Source organism: Episyrphus balteatus, chromosome 3 (assembly GCF_945859705.1).
Source record: "Episyrphus balteatus chromosome 3, idEpiBalt1.1, whole genome shotgun sequence".
Lineage (NCBI taxonomy): Eukaryota > Metazoa > Arthropoda > Insecta > Diptera > Syrphidae > Episyrphus > Episyrphus balteatus.
In genome coordinates, this window is record NC_079136.1 from 81,530,104 (window position 1) to 81,546,779 (window position 16,676).

Below are 16,676 nucleotides of genomic sequence, written 5' to 3' on the forward strand. Positions count from 1 at the left end.
AGCCGAGAAAGATCGCTTTCAATTTGATAACGTCAGCCAAATACATTTTCGTTAGGTTTTTAAAAAACTTTGTGTAGTATTCAATTTAAATATGACTCATTGAATTCATACTTTCTTACCGTGTAGGTGGGGCTAAAATAGTGCAGTCTTTCCTGCCAGCTCGGGTCCCAGTTAGCTTTTCCAGTTGTGCACAGCAACTAAGATGAAGGTTTTTTCCACTTGATTATGTCTTCGTTGTCCAACGAAGTTGGATGCGATCATATTTTTCTTTTGTCCCATCTATCTTAGCTTCTGTATTTCAGCCTTCGTTTTAAAGCCTATATAAAAATCGTCGTTGAATTATCTACGCCAATTTATACTGATTTAAAATGAGGTAAACATAACTTGATGAATATTTTTACTTAAAACAACTCAGAAAGATTTCATATGCTGTTGCCAATGAGCATGGGTCAGGCGAATACACAAGCATCGAGATTATTATTGTCAAATACATGGTTTTTTGGTATTTGAGAATTAGCAGTTGGCAAGAGTGATTCTTCGTTTGATATCATTAAACAATCTCTGACTACTATAAAATCTATCTGTTAACCTTGATGTTTTGTCCGAGTAGACTATGCTGGGACTATTCTGTAACTTTATCACTGGTGATAAACATTTTTGAACCTCTTTAAAATCCATTTTCTTCGATAAAATAAATCAAAACATCTTTTAAATTTGGAATTTATGAATTAAGAATTATGTGATTTTAATTTTTTTTTTTGGATAACTATATAAAATACATTTTGATTCTATAGTTATTAAAAAATTGTATCGCAAGTGATAAAAATTACAGAACAGGGACACTGGACTTCTTCTTCTCGGTGACATCCAATTATTATTCTCAATACCAGTAAACGAAATGGTAACGGAGTTACGAATAACAGAGTTACGCGCGACAGAGTTACGGCCGTCAAAGTTACGCGAAACCGAAGTTACGAAAAACAAGAGTTACGAATAAAAATAAAAAATAAAGTTATGTTAAGCTATAACATGTGATTTTTGGGTTGGCAACAATTGCAACAACAGTTCACCACACCAAAATAACGTCTGAAAAAAAGGGGTGGTTTGGTTATTATTTTAATATAAATAATAACAAAGTGGGTATTACAAAATACGCTATGAATAATTATATTAATTAATAGAAAAAAAAAAAATACGTATTTGCAATATTAGTTGGACAAATAAGAAGTTAAATTCAATTATGTCCCCCAAACTTACATAAGTATACTTATGTTTTTTTTCTATTTCAACGTTTTTGCGATCTTCTCACAAAAACAAAACCATATATTATGTATATCTATACCTATCCAATCAAAATTTTACAAGATTAAATAACACCCATTTTCGCTTTACTAATTTAGTTCTGACCAATGAGAAAAATGCTAATCTCTTGTTTGTATTTCCATAATTCCATATCGTTCCTCGCAATTGTTGCCAACCATAAAATCACATGTCATAGCTTAACATAACTTTAGAATTCGTAACTCTAGTTTTTCGTAACTTCGGTTTCGCGTAACTTTGACACTCGTCACTCTGTCGCCCGTAACTCTGGTATTCGTAACTTCGTCGGTTTCCCCCAGTAAACGGGCCATTGTTAGCTCTTTCCGTTCTTCAGTGATACCATATCATCTGCATAAGCCAATAGTTGTATTCAATTTTTAAAAATCGTGCCCCTGGTGTTGACTTTTGAGTTGCATGATAGCACCTCGCGTTGTCCTACTCCTTTTTTCACATTTATGGTACCGGTATTGTCCTCCTAGATGATTTTGACGAATCAGCGAAACTTATTCATGAGTTTCCTATTCAAGCGAATGAGTAAGACATCCATATAATATTCTAAGCGATCAAGGTACAAGGTGATAGGTACAAATTGGACATACTTTTATGGATCAATTCGATTAAAGAAATACATCGATGAAGGAAAAATCCTCTAGGCTTTCGAAGCAAAATGTCCACAAGTGACCTCTTTGAGCCCCAAGTACATGTGTATAAAAGTATTTAGAGAATTTCGACAGACTGTGTGGGCAAAGGTGTCTGTGCAAGAGCAAGGGTACTCCACAGTCACCCAGTATACACTCTGGTATATTTTAATGTTCATTGCAGAACCTGAAGGTGGCACTGTCTACCATGCCATTGCTATTGAGTTTTTTTCTTAGTTTGCAATGATCTATGAGAAAGCTTGTTATTATTTTCAGGTTGTTCCTGCTGAGATGAATGCAGGTTTTTAATAGTTTTTGCTTTTAATTTTCAAGGTATAATTTTGCTTGGCTGATTTTCGGGTCTTCATAATTTTGTATGTGTTTTTATCACGTTAGTTTCTATACCAAAATATGATTTGGACTCCATTCGAGTTTTGAGCTAGTGCCAAGGGAGTTTATTGCTTTAAGCGCGGCTTGGCTATCTGAAATGACGTTAATGTTGTATTTTTTTGAGATATCGTTCATAGGCATATTTGTTTATAGCGTTTATTGTTTGGAATATGCTAAAAGGACGGTTGGATGGATTAGAAAACAAACTCTAGACCCCAAAATTCCTACTCTAATTCCATCAGCGGTTTAGTATACCACTTGATAGCGATTGTATTGAGAGTGTAGTAGGTAACAACTCTGCTTTGTTACTACAATTTGTTTGGAAGTTTTTGATATCCTTCTTAAGCCGCACTACACAATGTAGAAGGCACATAGTCCATCGTATTAATTTTCGAAACTGAAATATCAGTGTGTATCGGGTAATTCTTCCCAATAAAGGACTTTGTTTTTCCTTTAAATTTAGGTTTTTTGTTATCCTGATGAAAACTGCTGATACAGTTTCTTAAAGTATAAAGATTAAGTATAGAGTTGAAAATTAAAAAGAATATTCAATTTATCTTTTTCGGTAAGTCAAAATGTATTAATAAATCAAACGATACATACCTAGTCCAATTTGTTTATTGATTAAAGTACTTCACTACTACTTGAACAAAAAATTTAATCAATATTAATTCAACACATTCAATATAATGAGACTTTGGAAATATAATATTCAGCTCATTTTTGTATATCTTCACATTAAATTGAATAATCTCATTTAATTGCAGTGAATATTAAGAGCCCTTCTTATATTAAACAAAAACAACAACTTTTGTTTAAGTCAAAGTCAAGTGAAAGAAAAAACTCCATGGACATAAGGTTGCCGTCTTATTCATAATGCTCTTTAAAAATAACCACAATGCGAGCTGCTGCTTCTGCTAAGTACTAGAGTACGTCAAACCTGCTTGCTAGTAGAGATATTATACTACTTTTGCAGTGTCTGCATTTTTTGATTCTTCTTCTTCTTTTTCTCCTGATTTGTTGTTTATTATTTTTATTTCTTTCATTTTTTTTCTTTATGATTCTTGGAGTTCTATCACTTTTCTTTTCTAGTAGGATATCTTTTGCGTCTTCTTCGTCGTCGTTGTGCTTGTTTTTTTTTTTTTTCTTATTTTTAATTTTTGTATATGTATAATTCGCTCTCACTGTCATTTTCCGTGCACATGAGAGCTGCGCTAGAGGGATTCTCCAGCCTCCACTCCAGAAGAACTAAACTACACAGAAGAGAGACTGACAAGTTTTCCCCATAATGATGACTATGAGTTGTGTCTGAGATTTTTATAGTATATTTTTTTTTGCATCTATAAAGATTCATATATGTGTACATAAATATATCTCTATTTGGATCTGTGACGATGACAGTATAAACGGCCCGTTGAGCGTTAGTAGCTAGTAGCTAGCACACACAAATAGAAGTAAAAATGCCGGCAAAAATAAGAAGACAAATAAAAGAAAAAAATTTGGAAAAAAAATGGAAGCAAAATTATAAATAACGAGAACGAGAGCCTTGGTGTGGAACTATCAAAGTAACAAAGAAAAAATATGGTTGGTCCCGATGAAGAGAAGTGTCATGGTTTTCTGTAATCTTGTGTTTTTTTTTTATTTTGTTTTCTGTCCCTTATACATTTCTCCTCGTTCAGTATCTACAATTTAAGATCTTTCTGCGCGTCTCTTTTTCCTGGGTAAATTTATATTGTCTTGGTCGTTGTCGTCTCATCTCATAGAGAAAAAAAAAACTTCATCATAGAAATACATCTGCCTTATCGGGTGGAAATAAACTTTTACTTGAGGGGGTACTATAGCAAAAAAAATACAAAAAAACCGGACAAAATGGAAGCAGGAAGGAAAAAATGTTACAGAAAGGACTAAAATAAACACAATGCTTGTGCTGCGGTAGATTTACTGATTATATAGAAGATAAAAAAGAAACAATTCAAATATTTTTGGATTGATTGAAAGATATTACAGAGATAAAGAGATGGGTTGTTTTGAGTTTTTTTTTTTTTCTATAGTAAAAATATTCAATAGTTAGGTTAGGTGCTTAAGCAAAACGTGCCATCTTTCTCTAAAGAGATCTCTTTGATCCCATTATGGATTTGGTGATGTTAGATATTTTTTGAAAGAGAGAGACTAAGGTGCAAAGAATAAGAATGTTACTTATAAGAAAAGTAGGTGGAATATTTTAATTCTTATAAGCTTATTGAATAATTTAAATAAAATTGATGTTTTTGGGATTCGTTTTCGTTATACAGAAATGTATATTAATAAATTAGATTGAGGGTACAATTTTTTTTTTAATTGTTGACTTTACGTTGCATTCGGACAGAGTTTCATGGGTTCCGTTATCTGTACAATGGAAGGCAACGAGAAAGAAAGGTATTGATCTCAGCTTGAGAACTTTTACAGTAGATTAGACAATTATAGTTTAGTTATTGGTGAACAAATACAAAATTATTAGGAATTAGGTTTTTAGAATAAATCTACCCAAGGCCCGGCCAAAGGCAAACGTAAAAATCTGCACTGGGCATCTTCAAATCGATCAAAATGAATGTAACAAAAGTGACTTAAAGGGATTCGGTAAGGTAGGTAAACACGAAGCCGAGAGCTTAATAGTTCACTTCAGTGGTAATTAAAACCCCAAGTCGCAAATTAATCAATTATGGCCACTGCAAAGTTCAAAGACTACCCTGCTTTAGTCCGTAAAGAGTAGAAATAAGGTTTTGAGGCTCAAGTTTTAAAAAATCGCTGTGTGCTTCTCGATCAATTGAGAAAGACTGAAACCAAGCTTTTTGAATTTGATAAGAAAATTTTTATTATATTTCATTTGGGCCCATTTGCTCATACGAGTCATAAATTTGAATCTTACCTAGGTCGAACATATTTCTAATGTTTTACTTAGTTTATTCTAAGTTGTTAAAAAATATTTATGTTCAACTTAGCAATGATTTACTTTCATGCGAGAAATCGCTGAGAACTTCAAATTGAGTGTCAAATCGTTATTTATTTCACACTGGTGAGTATTGCTCCAAAAATATATGGGGTAATTTTTACAATTTGGAGAAAGTAAATTTAATTTAACTAAGTCCTGATTTTTCAATCGTCAGTTAGACTATCAAAAGAATAAATATCAATATAAAAAAACTTTTATTCCTAGGAATAAGCTCTATCTGAGGTTTATCTGAGTATTGAAAAATTGGCCCTAAGTGTTATTGAGATAATACTGTTCATTTTACTTCGAATTCATATATTTTTAAGCGGGATTCTCCTTTTTTTTTCAAAAATAAATACGCTTAGGTGGGAAATAAATGCTTAAGTTCTACTATTTCCTCCCCCTAAGTTATGTTGAACTTAGAACGATTCATGAATAAAATTGAATTTCGTGCAAACCGATATGTGGAACTTAGAGCCATTTGCTGAATCGAAACTTAAGCATTTAAGTTCTACATGAATCCTTATGTGACAGTTTACGCAGAGGAAAAAGTAGGGAATAAGGGTTTATGTTCAACATAAATTATTTAAGTTTCGATTCAGCAAATGGCCCTTAGTGCTTTATGTTCCTCTTAAATAATTAAGTATCGTATGAGCAAATGGGCCTTAACGCCTTACTAAAGTTTTCTGCATAAAGTTTTTGAATACCGTGAGGCAAGTACTTTTTGGCTTTTGAGAAATCCGTGGTATTTGAGTAGAAAATGGTTTATGTTGAAGGTTAATAGTTTACAAACTATGCTTTCGAATAGTTTGGGTTTGGAAGAAAATTTTCCAATAGGTCTTAGAAAAATAATTTTTACATTATCTGGTTAAAATGTCCGTAATAATGGATAGCTGAAGTGATGGCTTTTGCTAGTTTGTCTTCAAATTATTTAAAAAAACTATTGATAGAAGACCATCTGGTCAATGAGAGTAATAATCACTAATCAACTTTGAGCTTATTGGCTTTATTTGTCACTTCGGATAGAAAAATATTCAGACGACAAAGTGAGATCTGAGGACATTTATTGTTCACATAATTCAAATAGTTTGGATTGCTGTCAGAAGTAATGAAAAAGAAAGCCTCGCTGAAAAAAATCAGCAAAAAGATGATATTAGGGTTTAAACTCAGAGGTTCAAACATGCAAACTGATATTCAATATCTAAAAATTTCTTCTCATGTTTCAAATAAGAGCTCTAATCGGGTTTTTATATTGAGAATCAGCGATGCAAATAAATTCAAATTAGGTAACTACCATTTCAAGTGAGACACAAAACCGTTTAACCGTGTTATGCACCATGAAAAGTGTGTTAATACATTATTTCATTTATTGTGAACCTTGGTTTTTAAAGGGTTGTTTCCCACATAATTTTTTGTTTTGTTTTATTTTGTCTGAGTCTTTTTTTTATTCAAAAAGACTAATGAAATTCGATGGTTACATCGGAAGAGTTGTTATCAGTATTGAACGGATCAGAAATGGTAATAAAAGCAAAAGTTTTCAACAGTCAATTGGTTGTTGAAAATTTTAGAAATTATGTTTTGAAGTGTTGATAGATTTTCAAAATAGAGAATTTTGTGGGGAAATGTTCAAGTATTTACTTCAGGATTTCCTGGGTTCGTAAAATGTATACAAACGCTTCCTTGGATCAGATGCTACCTCGAAAGCTGTTCATTACAAATAGAATTGAACGGATTAAAGTTGGATATGCCTCGTAGAATTTAGTGCTTCGTAAACCCAATGGTCTTTAATGTCATTGAATCCGAACTTAAACCGTCTGACACTGTTCATGAGCGGCATTTGCATCAAGGAAACTGAACAACAGTTTGGTCTTGGTATGTGTTTAACTTAATCGATGATGTTAAAAATGCTGTAAAGTGTTTAGGTATTCCTCCCACCATTTCAACAGTAACACTCCAGCTTTTGGGTATTTTCCAATTTCGGACTTACTGTTATGAACAGAGATTCTAGAATGTGAAATGCTTTGATCAGCTTTATTGCCTTGGAATCTTGAAAAGCTTATGAAAAGATTCATATTCCATTTCCTGTGATCTTATTTTTTCTATTTTTAATGGTTGGTCCAACAAGTTTAGAGATTTTTAAATGAAGCAATAATTTTTGCCATGCTTGTCGTTTTGTTTCATAGCACGTTCTTGCAAAGTAAAAAAAATGTCTATCTACCAACTACAAAAGTCATAAAAATCTAAAACAACTAATTTAATTATTTCAAGTATAATCCATTTCATTTATTCAATATCAGCATGTGTTGGATTGAGCATTATAGCCGAAGGAATACAAAAAAAAATCAATTATTTGCTTCGAACTATTTTATTTTAATTAACTCAAATGTACACCATCGTCATAAGTATATATTTTTTTTTGTTTCAAACATATTCGTCCGATAAAAATGTTCTCTACTGCAAAATGTTAGCAAGTTTTATGCCATTGCAGAAAAATAGGATTAACCTAAACCTCTTAGTATCTATAGTTGTGTACTTCTTCATCGTCGCCGATCCAGCGCCTGCATGTTAGCTGATTCAGCAAATTCTAAACACAAAATTGAAGAGGATTAACTTTGAATTTTCTTTTAATTTAGTTTTATATGTTCTTTAGTCGTTTTTTTATCATTTAACGAATTTCTTCTTATTTTTCACACGATATATATTTTTTTTTTACAATACCAAACTTGGTAAACTGATAAAAAAAGGAAGAACTTGCTATAGTGACAGAGTTAACCGCATGTGTATTCCGGATATCTAAATAATTTAAACGAACAAAGAAACACAGAAAATAAACATTATAAAAAGTAAATAAAAATGCATTACGACGACTGCGATACACATCCAATGTTTTCCTGTCCTGGAGTGTTGCCATATTTGCTATATTTTGTTCGGGACACAAATCCCTAACGTGCAGCAAAAGCCACAACCTTCTTCTATTTCTACTATTGCTCCTACATCATCATCCCCCATATTTGAGCTCACATTCATGTGTGATTGTCATCGATTTACCTTATACTGCTGCGCCAACAACGACGATGATAATAATGATGATGATGGCCAACACCGTATATAACATTGTAGGTATGTGAATAGTTGCTTGTATAGTGTTCAGGTCATTGATTTGCCTGCAGCTATATAGCTTCTAGCTTCTGTATAGTTCCATTTGATCACTGATGGACTGCATGCTGTCAGCTAGCGACAGAGATCCAGTCTCAGTTGCCAGAGAGCGTTATAAAATTTATGTTCTGCCCAAAGATGGAATATCGTTCTGATTACGAAGATGAAATAAAAAAAACATGATAGTGATGAGAAGGGTTGACTAGGAGGAGGAGGAACGCACTGTAAAATAAATTAAAACAAAAAAAATGAATCGAATAATTCGTTTTAGTTTCTATATACGCACATAATTGTTCTGATTGAAGAGTTGCTATTCTATACTGACTATACCCCAGCAGCTATAGAATGCTAGCTTGATACGACCAGACAGACGGCTATTCCACACCGACACCGACTGAGTATAGTATAGAAGATATATAACAGGGGGCTCTAGTTACTTGTTGTTTAGCCATTTGATGACCACCCAGGAATTTGGTGCGTTGTTTGGCTATAATTTAATATCCGGTTATTGGGAGATGGCAATTTTTTTTTTTTTATTTTACTAAAAGGATTGCAACTGTGCTGTGAAATTCCAGAGATTGATATATGAGTATGTTTTTGCAATTTGATTTACAATTTTGTTTAAATGTATCTTTAATTATTTTTTGTTATGTTTGTTTGTGCATTTCAGCATGACCGTTAAGGTTTTAAATGATTTTTCACGATTGTGGAAAATATAATATTAAATATGTTTACTGCGTTCTTAAAAAAAAAAAAAAAAAAGGATTGAGCTACAGGGAAACGCCTCACGAAAAGTTGAAACAGTATGGCTGCAAAATGTCCTACAGTCCTTTTGTTTGGGATTGCATATGCAGAAATAAGTTTTTCGTTCGCATTTCTACAAGAGGCACGGACAATATTTGAACACAAATCGGTAGAACGTTGTGTTTCATTTTAATTAGGGGACAGATAAAGACATCATTGAACTTCATCATTGAAACAAATCAAAAGATAAGTTTTTGACAATTCATTTAATAGAAATCATTGAAAAATTAATATAAATGGACAGTCCTGTCAGTAAAGTAAACCACTTAGGTAGATTTTTAAGATTTGAGGTTATGGTTGATCAGTGAAACGAAAATTAATAGATGGGAACAGAAGAATCGGACACTTTACAGTTTGAAAATAAAAATCAGATGTTCATTAGTTACCATTTCATTAATTTTCATCGATTTGGGTAGCATTGACGAAGCAACTTACAAATCAAACATACTAAGACTTTACAACGAATGAATCATTTATTTTTTTTCTAACTTTATATGAACCTGAAGTATGCTCGGATGAACCAGTCGCAATTTTAAAGTAGAAGAACCATATTATTTTAATGACAGTTCTATAAATAAATGTTTTTAATAGAAATAAGTTTTTAAAGCAGCATTTAGTCCTCAAGGGCCCAACAAACAATCAATGTTGGTTGTCAATTTTACTTTAACGAGTCTCGATTCATTAAATATTCCTTCGGTCATCAATGTTAGTCATCAATCAAACCGTTTTTGAGTTCGTTTTTGTTTTAACTGACAGAACACTGATGGTCTGGTGTGAACATTCAATGTTTACCTTGTACTCGGATTTTTTTAAGTGAATTTATTTTAGAGAATGATGATTGCAAAATTAAATTTAAAGACTATATAAATAAAGACTTCAAACTAAATTAAAGCAATATAAATGTCAAAGTTCACTGAAACGTATGGTGGGTATTTTTCATAAATGTTACTGATCGTGTTTAGGACCCTTTAAGCGTAATTATGGCAGTCATCCGTACGAACTGAAGTATTTTATCATGAGTTTGTCCGAGGTGATGTCCAATTGATGATAATGATTACCTACTAGTTCCCATATTCGAGTGTTACCATATTTTTAATTGGTTTTCAGAACTGTTCGCAAACAGAAGCCTTCTTTAAAACACTTTAACATTTGAAGTTTTAAGATGAATATTGGGCGCCAAGATAAACGTCTTGACTTCGTAATCTATAACCTTTTGAACATAAGTTTCAAAAAATCTTGCAAATATTTAAAATCAACAAATCCGCCATTTTACATTTTTATTATGCTTATAAAAAAAAAAAAACACAAAACAAAAAACTGAGAATAAGACAGGAAGTTTAGAGTAAAGTCTTTCAATAACGTTCAAACAAACTTTTTGTGACGTACGGACAAACTTATTGTCACGTACATATTATTCGATTAAACGAACACAAAAATTGAGCTCTTTAAATATGTACATAATTTACATAGGTTATTAAAACAAAATGTCAAGTCCTAGCAAGAAAATTTAACCAAAAGAAATTATGAAGGTCAAAAGTCTAAAACCATTTCAGAAAATCTATAAAGCTTGGTATTATATCAGCGGCACAACGCCAAAACTGCGAATCTGCATTTTTGGACATTTTCACTTTAGGTTATGCGTCATTTATGTAACTTGTTATCGGTCCCTCTATTCACTGCATCGATCCCAATCCTCCATCTGCTGCCTAGAAGCCTAAACTATCAATTTCCATAACACGAGCTTCCATAAGATTGCATGAGTTTCCAAAACTTTGAAGCCGTTTTTCTCAAAACTACATACAATTTTGCAGATTTTTGGTTTTGGCTTTGTGCCCACGATATGAAAATTACATGAAAATTAAAGTTTTAAAGTTTCGTTCTAGGTATACATATTTTTACATTAACGACTTTTTATGAACGCATTCTGTAAACCTTTACATGATATTGGATAAAATTTACCTTGGTTAACCATTTCATTTGGTGGTATCCATTGAAAATCTGAAAACATTTCTGTTTAATGTTTCGTAGTCAAAAAAACTTGACTCGCTCTTTAGTGACAAAAAGTTGATCGATTAATAAATAATTTTAAGTGTTACAAATCTAAATTATTAACACAAAAGTGATACAAAAAATACCAATTAATATCTAAATTGATCATTAAAACGCAATCACGTGTTGATTTTTTTTTTTCTCAAAAAATAAAGGCATTTGTAAAACAAATTAATTAAACAATTTTGCTTTGTGCTTGGCACGTTAACATGATATTTGTTTGTTTTCATATACCTACCCACTTACCAACGATTAGATCAATATCAACTTGTTTTTGTTTTTATTTATTTTTTTTTCTCTATAATGTCTCCTTTTTTAATATAAATTTTTTACTCACAAAAAAAAAAAAAAAAAAAAAAAACAAACAAAAAAGGCTTCCAAAACCAAACAAAAAAGAAAACTTCGCACAAGCAATAAAGCATAACTTTTTTTCTATAGCAAATACATACGATACACCTAACAGAGAATACCAAAAAAACAACAACAACACAAATTAGATTCACCATCACACAACAAAATAGTGGGGTGGAATTGCTGTTGGTGCAGTAGAAAACGACAAAAAAAAAAAAAAAAAAACACGAAGAGAACGCAAAAACAGAGAGAATCATAACAAAAACAGACGTAAAAAGCCGGCTATTTTCTTGGATGAGTGTGTGATTCTGATTATGATGATTACGATTAGTCTTTAGATATTTTTGTATATACAAATATTTTTTCCTTTTTTTTTTTTTTAATTTTTCAGTTTTTTTGTTTATCTCTATTCTTTTTTCTTTCTTCATTATCTTTTTTCTTCTCGAATTTGTGTATTTTTTTAAGATTAATTTTGTTTGTTGCTTTAATATACACCTACAATATACAAATTTACAATTTGAATGAATTTAGATGAGGTATGACGCTATTGTCGGAGTAGACAATGAATGACGACACAGCAGCCAGCGGTTAGAGTTTAGTTCTTTGATTTGCAAATTTATCTGAATGTGACATCTACATCAGACATCAACAGAAAATGTAAACTAAAACAATTTAAATTCCGTCTGTCTGTGGATGTACCTTTTTTTTCAGTATCAATGGTTGCAATTTAAAATACTTGTTTTGTATTGGGAACAAGGTATAATGAAAAAGAAAGGTACAGAATTAGTCAAATCTATCAATGTCAAAAGTGACAGTCAATGGTTTTCCTAAATTGACAAAAATGCATAGTTGCAAGGCAAACAAAAGTTTTTGTTCAAAATTATTGATCCATTAAAGTGTTGGTTTAGTAACAATATGATGTTGCTTTTAAACAGCCAAAATAAAATATTCAATCTAGAGATGTCAGTTTCGTTAGCAACTTTTTTATGTTTGGGAATAACCAAAAAATTGAATGTCTATATGTAACTTTTATTTGTAACATCCTTTGTATATTGTATATATAGATATAATCTGTAGTGCTATCGAAGTAGTTCGTAAGAAGTAGTTCGTTTGGGGGCGCTATTTACAAACCTGTATTTGCAAATATCAACTATCAATTATTGATAGTTGATAAATACTGAAATTTGTTATTTTAAAATCTAAGTTATGGGAAAACTGGTCAACTTTTGTATGAATTTTTATAATTAAATTACAATTAGGTAATAAAAGTTGGCATCATTCTCTGTTTTCAAAACTTTTGTGAATTAAGGGCCCAACCCATAGAATCCGTTGCGACGAAGTTTTCAATTGACAGCTCGATAAAATACACATGTTCTTATGGGAAGCGACCCATAAGCGACGGATCGGACGGATGCCGACGGATTCTACGGAAGAAGTAGCCCAGTTGTCAACAATAGACCAGTTCGATTTTCTGTTTCAGAGTGCACACCGGAGAATTTCATAACTAAGAATTGTATTCTTTTCTTCTCCGATTTTATGAATTGTGTACTTTCATTGTTTATTTGTAAAGAAATTGCAACAAAAGTAACATTTAATGATATATCTAATAATTTATGTATATAAATTAAATACCTAAATTCTGTTGTAGAGTTCAATTTTACAATGCCAAAGCCATACTTACAAATGATAATTTGTTATTTAAAATTGTTTTTAACTGAAGAGCAAGTGAAATCTAGTTGCGCATTTTATTTTATTAAAAAAAAGTACGACGATAATAGTTAACAATTTTTTGCATCAGAACTTTATTAGTGCACATTCAGCGATAAAATATCGAACACACCTTGGAATTTGAAGTGAGCTGTCAAAAAGCAATCCGTCATGCAACGTATTTTATTGGTCAACCCTTTCTCTCCCATCTGTCAACTTCAACGGATTGATTGACGCAACGGACGCAACGGATTCTATCTGTTGGAGCCTTTAAGTGATAAGATATCATAATTTAAATTTTATCAGCTATCAATTATTGATAGTTGTTTACAATCAATATTATTTTTTATTAAAAAAAGCATTACAAATTTGATTAATGAATTTTTAAAAATAAAATCATTATTGTGTAACCATGTAACAAAAATTATTGAACCATTTTTTTTACAGTATAAAAAAGTAAACAAAACATCTAAAGACAAAATTTTATAAATAAAACAATATAAAATATTTAAACAATTAGAGAAGCTTTGATTGAAATTTTGATACTTTGACAATGCTTTGTATATCATTTGGGAAAGTATTCCACATTCTATTTTGGCTGTTTTAACACAAAAGTCAAACCTTAAAGATTGTTAAAACGACTATTTTTGATATTCTTTATTGTGGATTAATAGTTGTAGTGCTTTAGAAAGCAGCCATAAATGATGATTTTAAGTGAATATATTTCATGTATTCCGTATTTCGCAAAGTGCGAAAATGTGTCTCGCTTTTTTTGTTAATAAAAAATAACATTTCATCTGACATTACGCTAAAACTTCCTAATAACAGTCAATATGTGAAGCTAAAGGGTAAAAAAAATCGTAGCATTCTGCTTCGGTGACTTTAAAAAGCTATATTGATGAAGATTTTTGATTGAAAAGTCGTGAATATCGTATTTAATGGAGATTATATGTACCTACATATAACACTTCCAGTAAACACTTAATCTAGTGTTTTTAAAATCAAGCTTACTTTGAAAACTTTAAAAGTATTAATTTTTCCCATATTTTACTCAAAAACTACAATTTAAAAAAAAAATTTTAGATTGAGGAAATTAAAAAAAATAAACTATGTAATATGAAATTATTAGAGTAAAAGGAATAATTATTGAAGTACCATCATTTAATTTCTTAAACGTTCACTTTCATTTGTTGCCTATGAGTGGCTTAGGTTGTACATTTTTCAGTTTGAAGAACTATCATTTCCTCTTCTAGGTATAAAACAAGCAATAATGAGATTTCCTAGAATTTGGATATGTTATGAAATTCTGCGTCATTTCAAATTCTTGAATTAATTCTTTTTACACTATTGATTATGCCAATGGCAACTCTGTGTTCTAATCTTCCTTTGCATAATCCGTGTATCGTTATTTCATTTTACTACCATGGTAGTACACCTCACAATCTACCTATCTACATCCAATAAAACAAGGTATATCTCCAACTTTTTCTTGTATCATCGCTGTCTATTTTTTTATATCGATGTTGTTGTTGTTTTTTGTTTTTTTGTATTTTTCATTTTCTTTTTTGTTTTGTATCAATTTTGTTGCAGCACAATCGTGACAGTCACAGTGGTATCTCTATAGACTGGAATGGAAGTGCTCACCTCTTTAATCGACCGGTTTATCATAGTCACTTTTTATCTCTCTCTCTCTTTCACTCTCTTTTATTCGTACAACACTTGGTTTTTTCTGTACTCATTCAATACTCAGTCCTGTGCAGTGTTCTAAGTCAATAGCAAGAGAGTGAAATAGTGTTGTCGGCTTTTGGTCTAAGCGGATTGTAGTCAACTCAACTCAACTAAAAAAAAAAAATTCAATTGCCAAGTTGTGTCCTTTTTGTGGTTTCTATCAATTTAAAGTGCTTCCACATTGTAATTATCAGAAGAGCAAAAAATAAAAAATAAAATAACCGCTGTACAGACGCGACCTATAACAAAACCTAAAACCCGACGTCAATCAGCTGTTTTTTAAAACAAGTTTTATTTTTTTTTTGTTATCCTACAATTTGTCATTCGTCCTTCGTCATATAAAAATGTATCAGCTGCTCAATGTTGTATTGTTGATGGGCAACTAAAAGAACGAAATCAATTTTTTTTTTCTGCCGATTCTGTTAGTTGTCAAATGAAAATGTTTTAAGTGCATTTTTTTTTTAAACCAAAAAAAATCATTTCATTACAAAACCAAACAACTAATTCTTAACAGAATCTACATGATGAAACTGCTTCAGGAATTTATATTTTCTTCCACAAGGAATGTCGAGGATATTGCCCTTACACAGGAAATGGTAAATCCTTAGTCTTAGCTTTACAATTTTTGAAAAGCAAAAAAAAAACTCTTTTTTCAAAAAGAAATGAAAGGATGGTTTTTATAGGGTGGTGATTCCTTTTTTTTTTGATAGCACGCGTTTTTACACACTTTATTTCAGGTGAATCAAATGTCATTATATACACGCATGGCTCGTGGTTGGTGTCTGGATCACATGTGTCCTTTTTATCATTTTGACACATTTTGTTGTTGTTGTTTTTTTTTTCTTGACTTCCGATTTTTTTTTTTCTGATTTGAACTAACTTTAAACAGCCTACGAGATTGAAGTCTTTGAAAATGAGGGTCTTTTGTGCTGTGGTTGTTGGTTGTTGTTGTTATTCAATTGGTGTGTGTATCTTTTTTTTATTTTATTTGTCTCCATTTAAATGATTAGGTGTTGTGTATGTGATGTGGGAAGTGTTGATTGAAAAGTTGTTTAAAAGAAGGGGGTACATAGCCTGGATAATAGAAAATAATAAATCATTCAATTACAACGCCATTTCAAATGGGTAAATGTTTGTTTTCTACAATTTATTTTGTTTGTAGGATTTTTTTTTTTTTCAACAAAATAAATTTTAAAAGATGAATTAGATATGAAATCTAACACTTTGTATCAGGCTGTAAGTTATAAAGGTTCCGAAAGTAAAAACTTGCCTTTTAAGATTTTCTTTTTTGTTTTTACAAAATACTTAGCTAAAACCCCAAAAACTATACAAGTGTTGAAATTGTAAAATTGGAATTTTTTTGAAAGGCTTTATATAAATTGAAAATTAAACTAGAATTTGAAAGCTCCAATATTCTTTTTTGGATCTTTACCTTGACTTTTGAAAAATTAAACAAATTTTCAACTATTCAAAAAAAAAAAAAAAAAAATTAAAATTGCCTTTTAACTAAACCCCCGCGTTTAGAAATAGGTCACTTACGATGATACAACGAAAAAGTGGGTCTG

At 31.1% G+C, this 16,676-nt stretch overlaps 1 protein-coding gene across 4 annotated transcripts in view; it reads left to right on the top strand.

Moving 5' to 3' along the window:
* The window catches only part of LOC129913331 (maternal protein pumilio), a 464,853-nt gene that overhangs the window by 18,519 nt on the left and 429,658 nt on the right, over window positions 1–16,676 (top strand). Inside the window, exon 1 of one of the 4 annotated variants that reach the window (XM_055991944.1) lies at window positions 14,955–15,707. The exons of the other annotated variants lie outside the window; for them this stretch is intronic. Within the exon in view, the coding sequence (XP_055847919.1) occupies window positions 15,633–15,707 (75 nt within the window). The 5' untranslated portion in view covers window positions 14,955–15,632. Of the gene's footprint in view, window positions 1–14,954; window positions 15,708–16,676 lie in introns of those variants that run through there. 4 annotated transcript variants of the gene reach the window in all.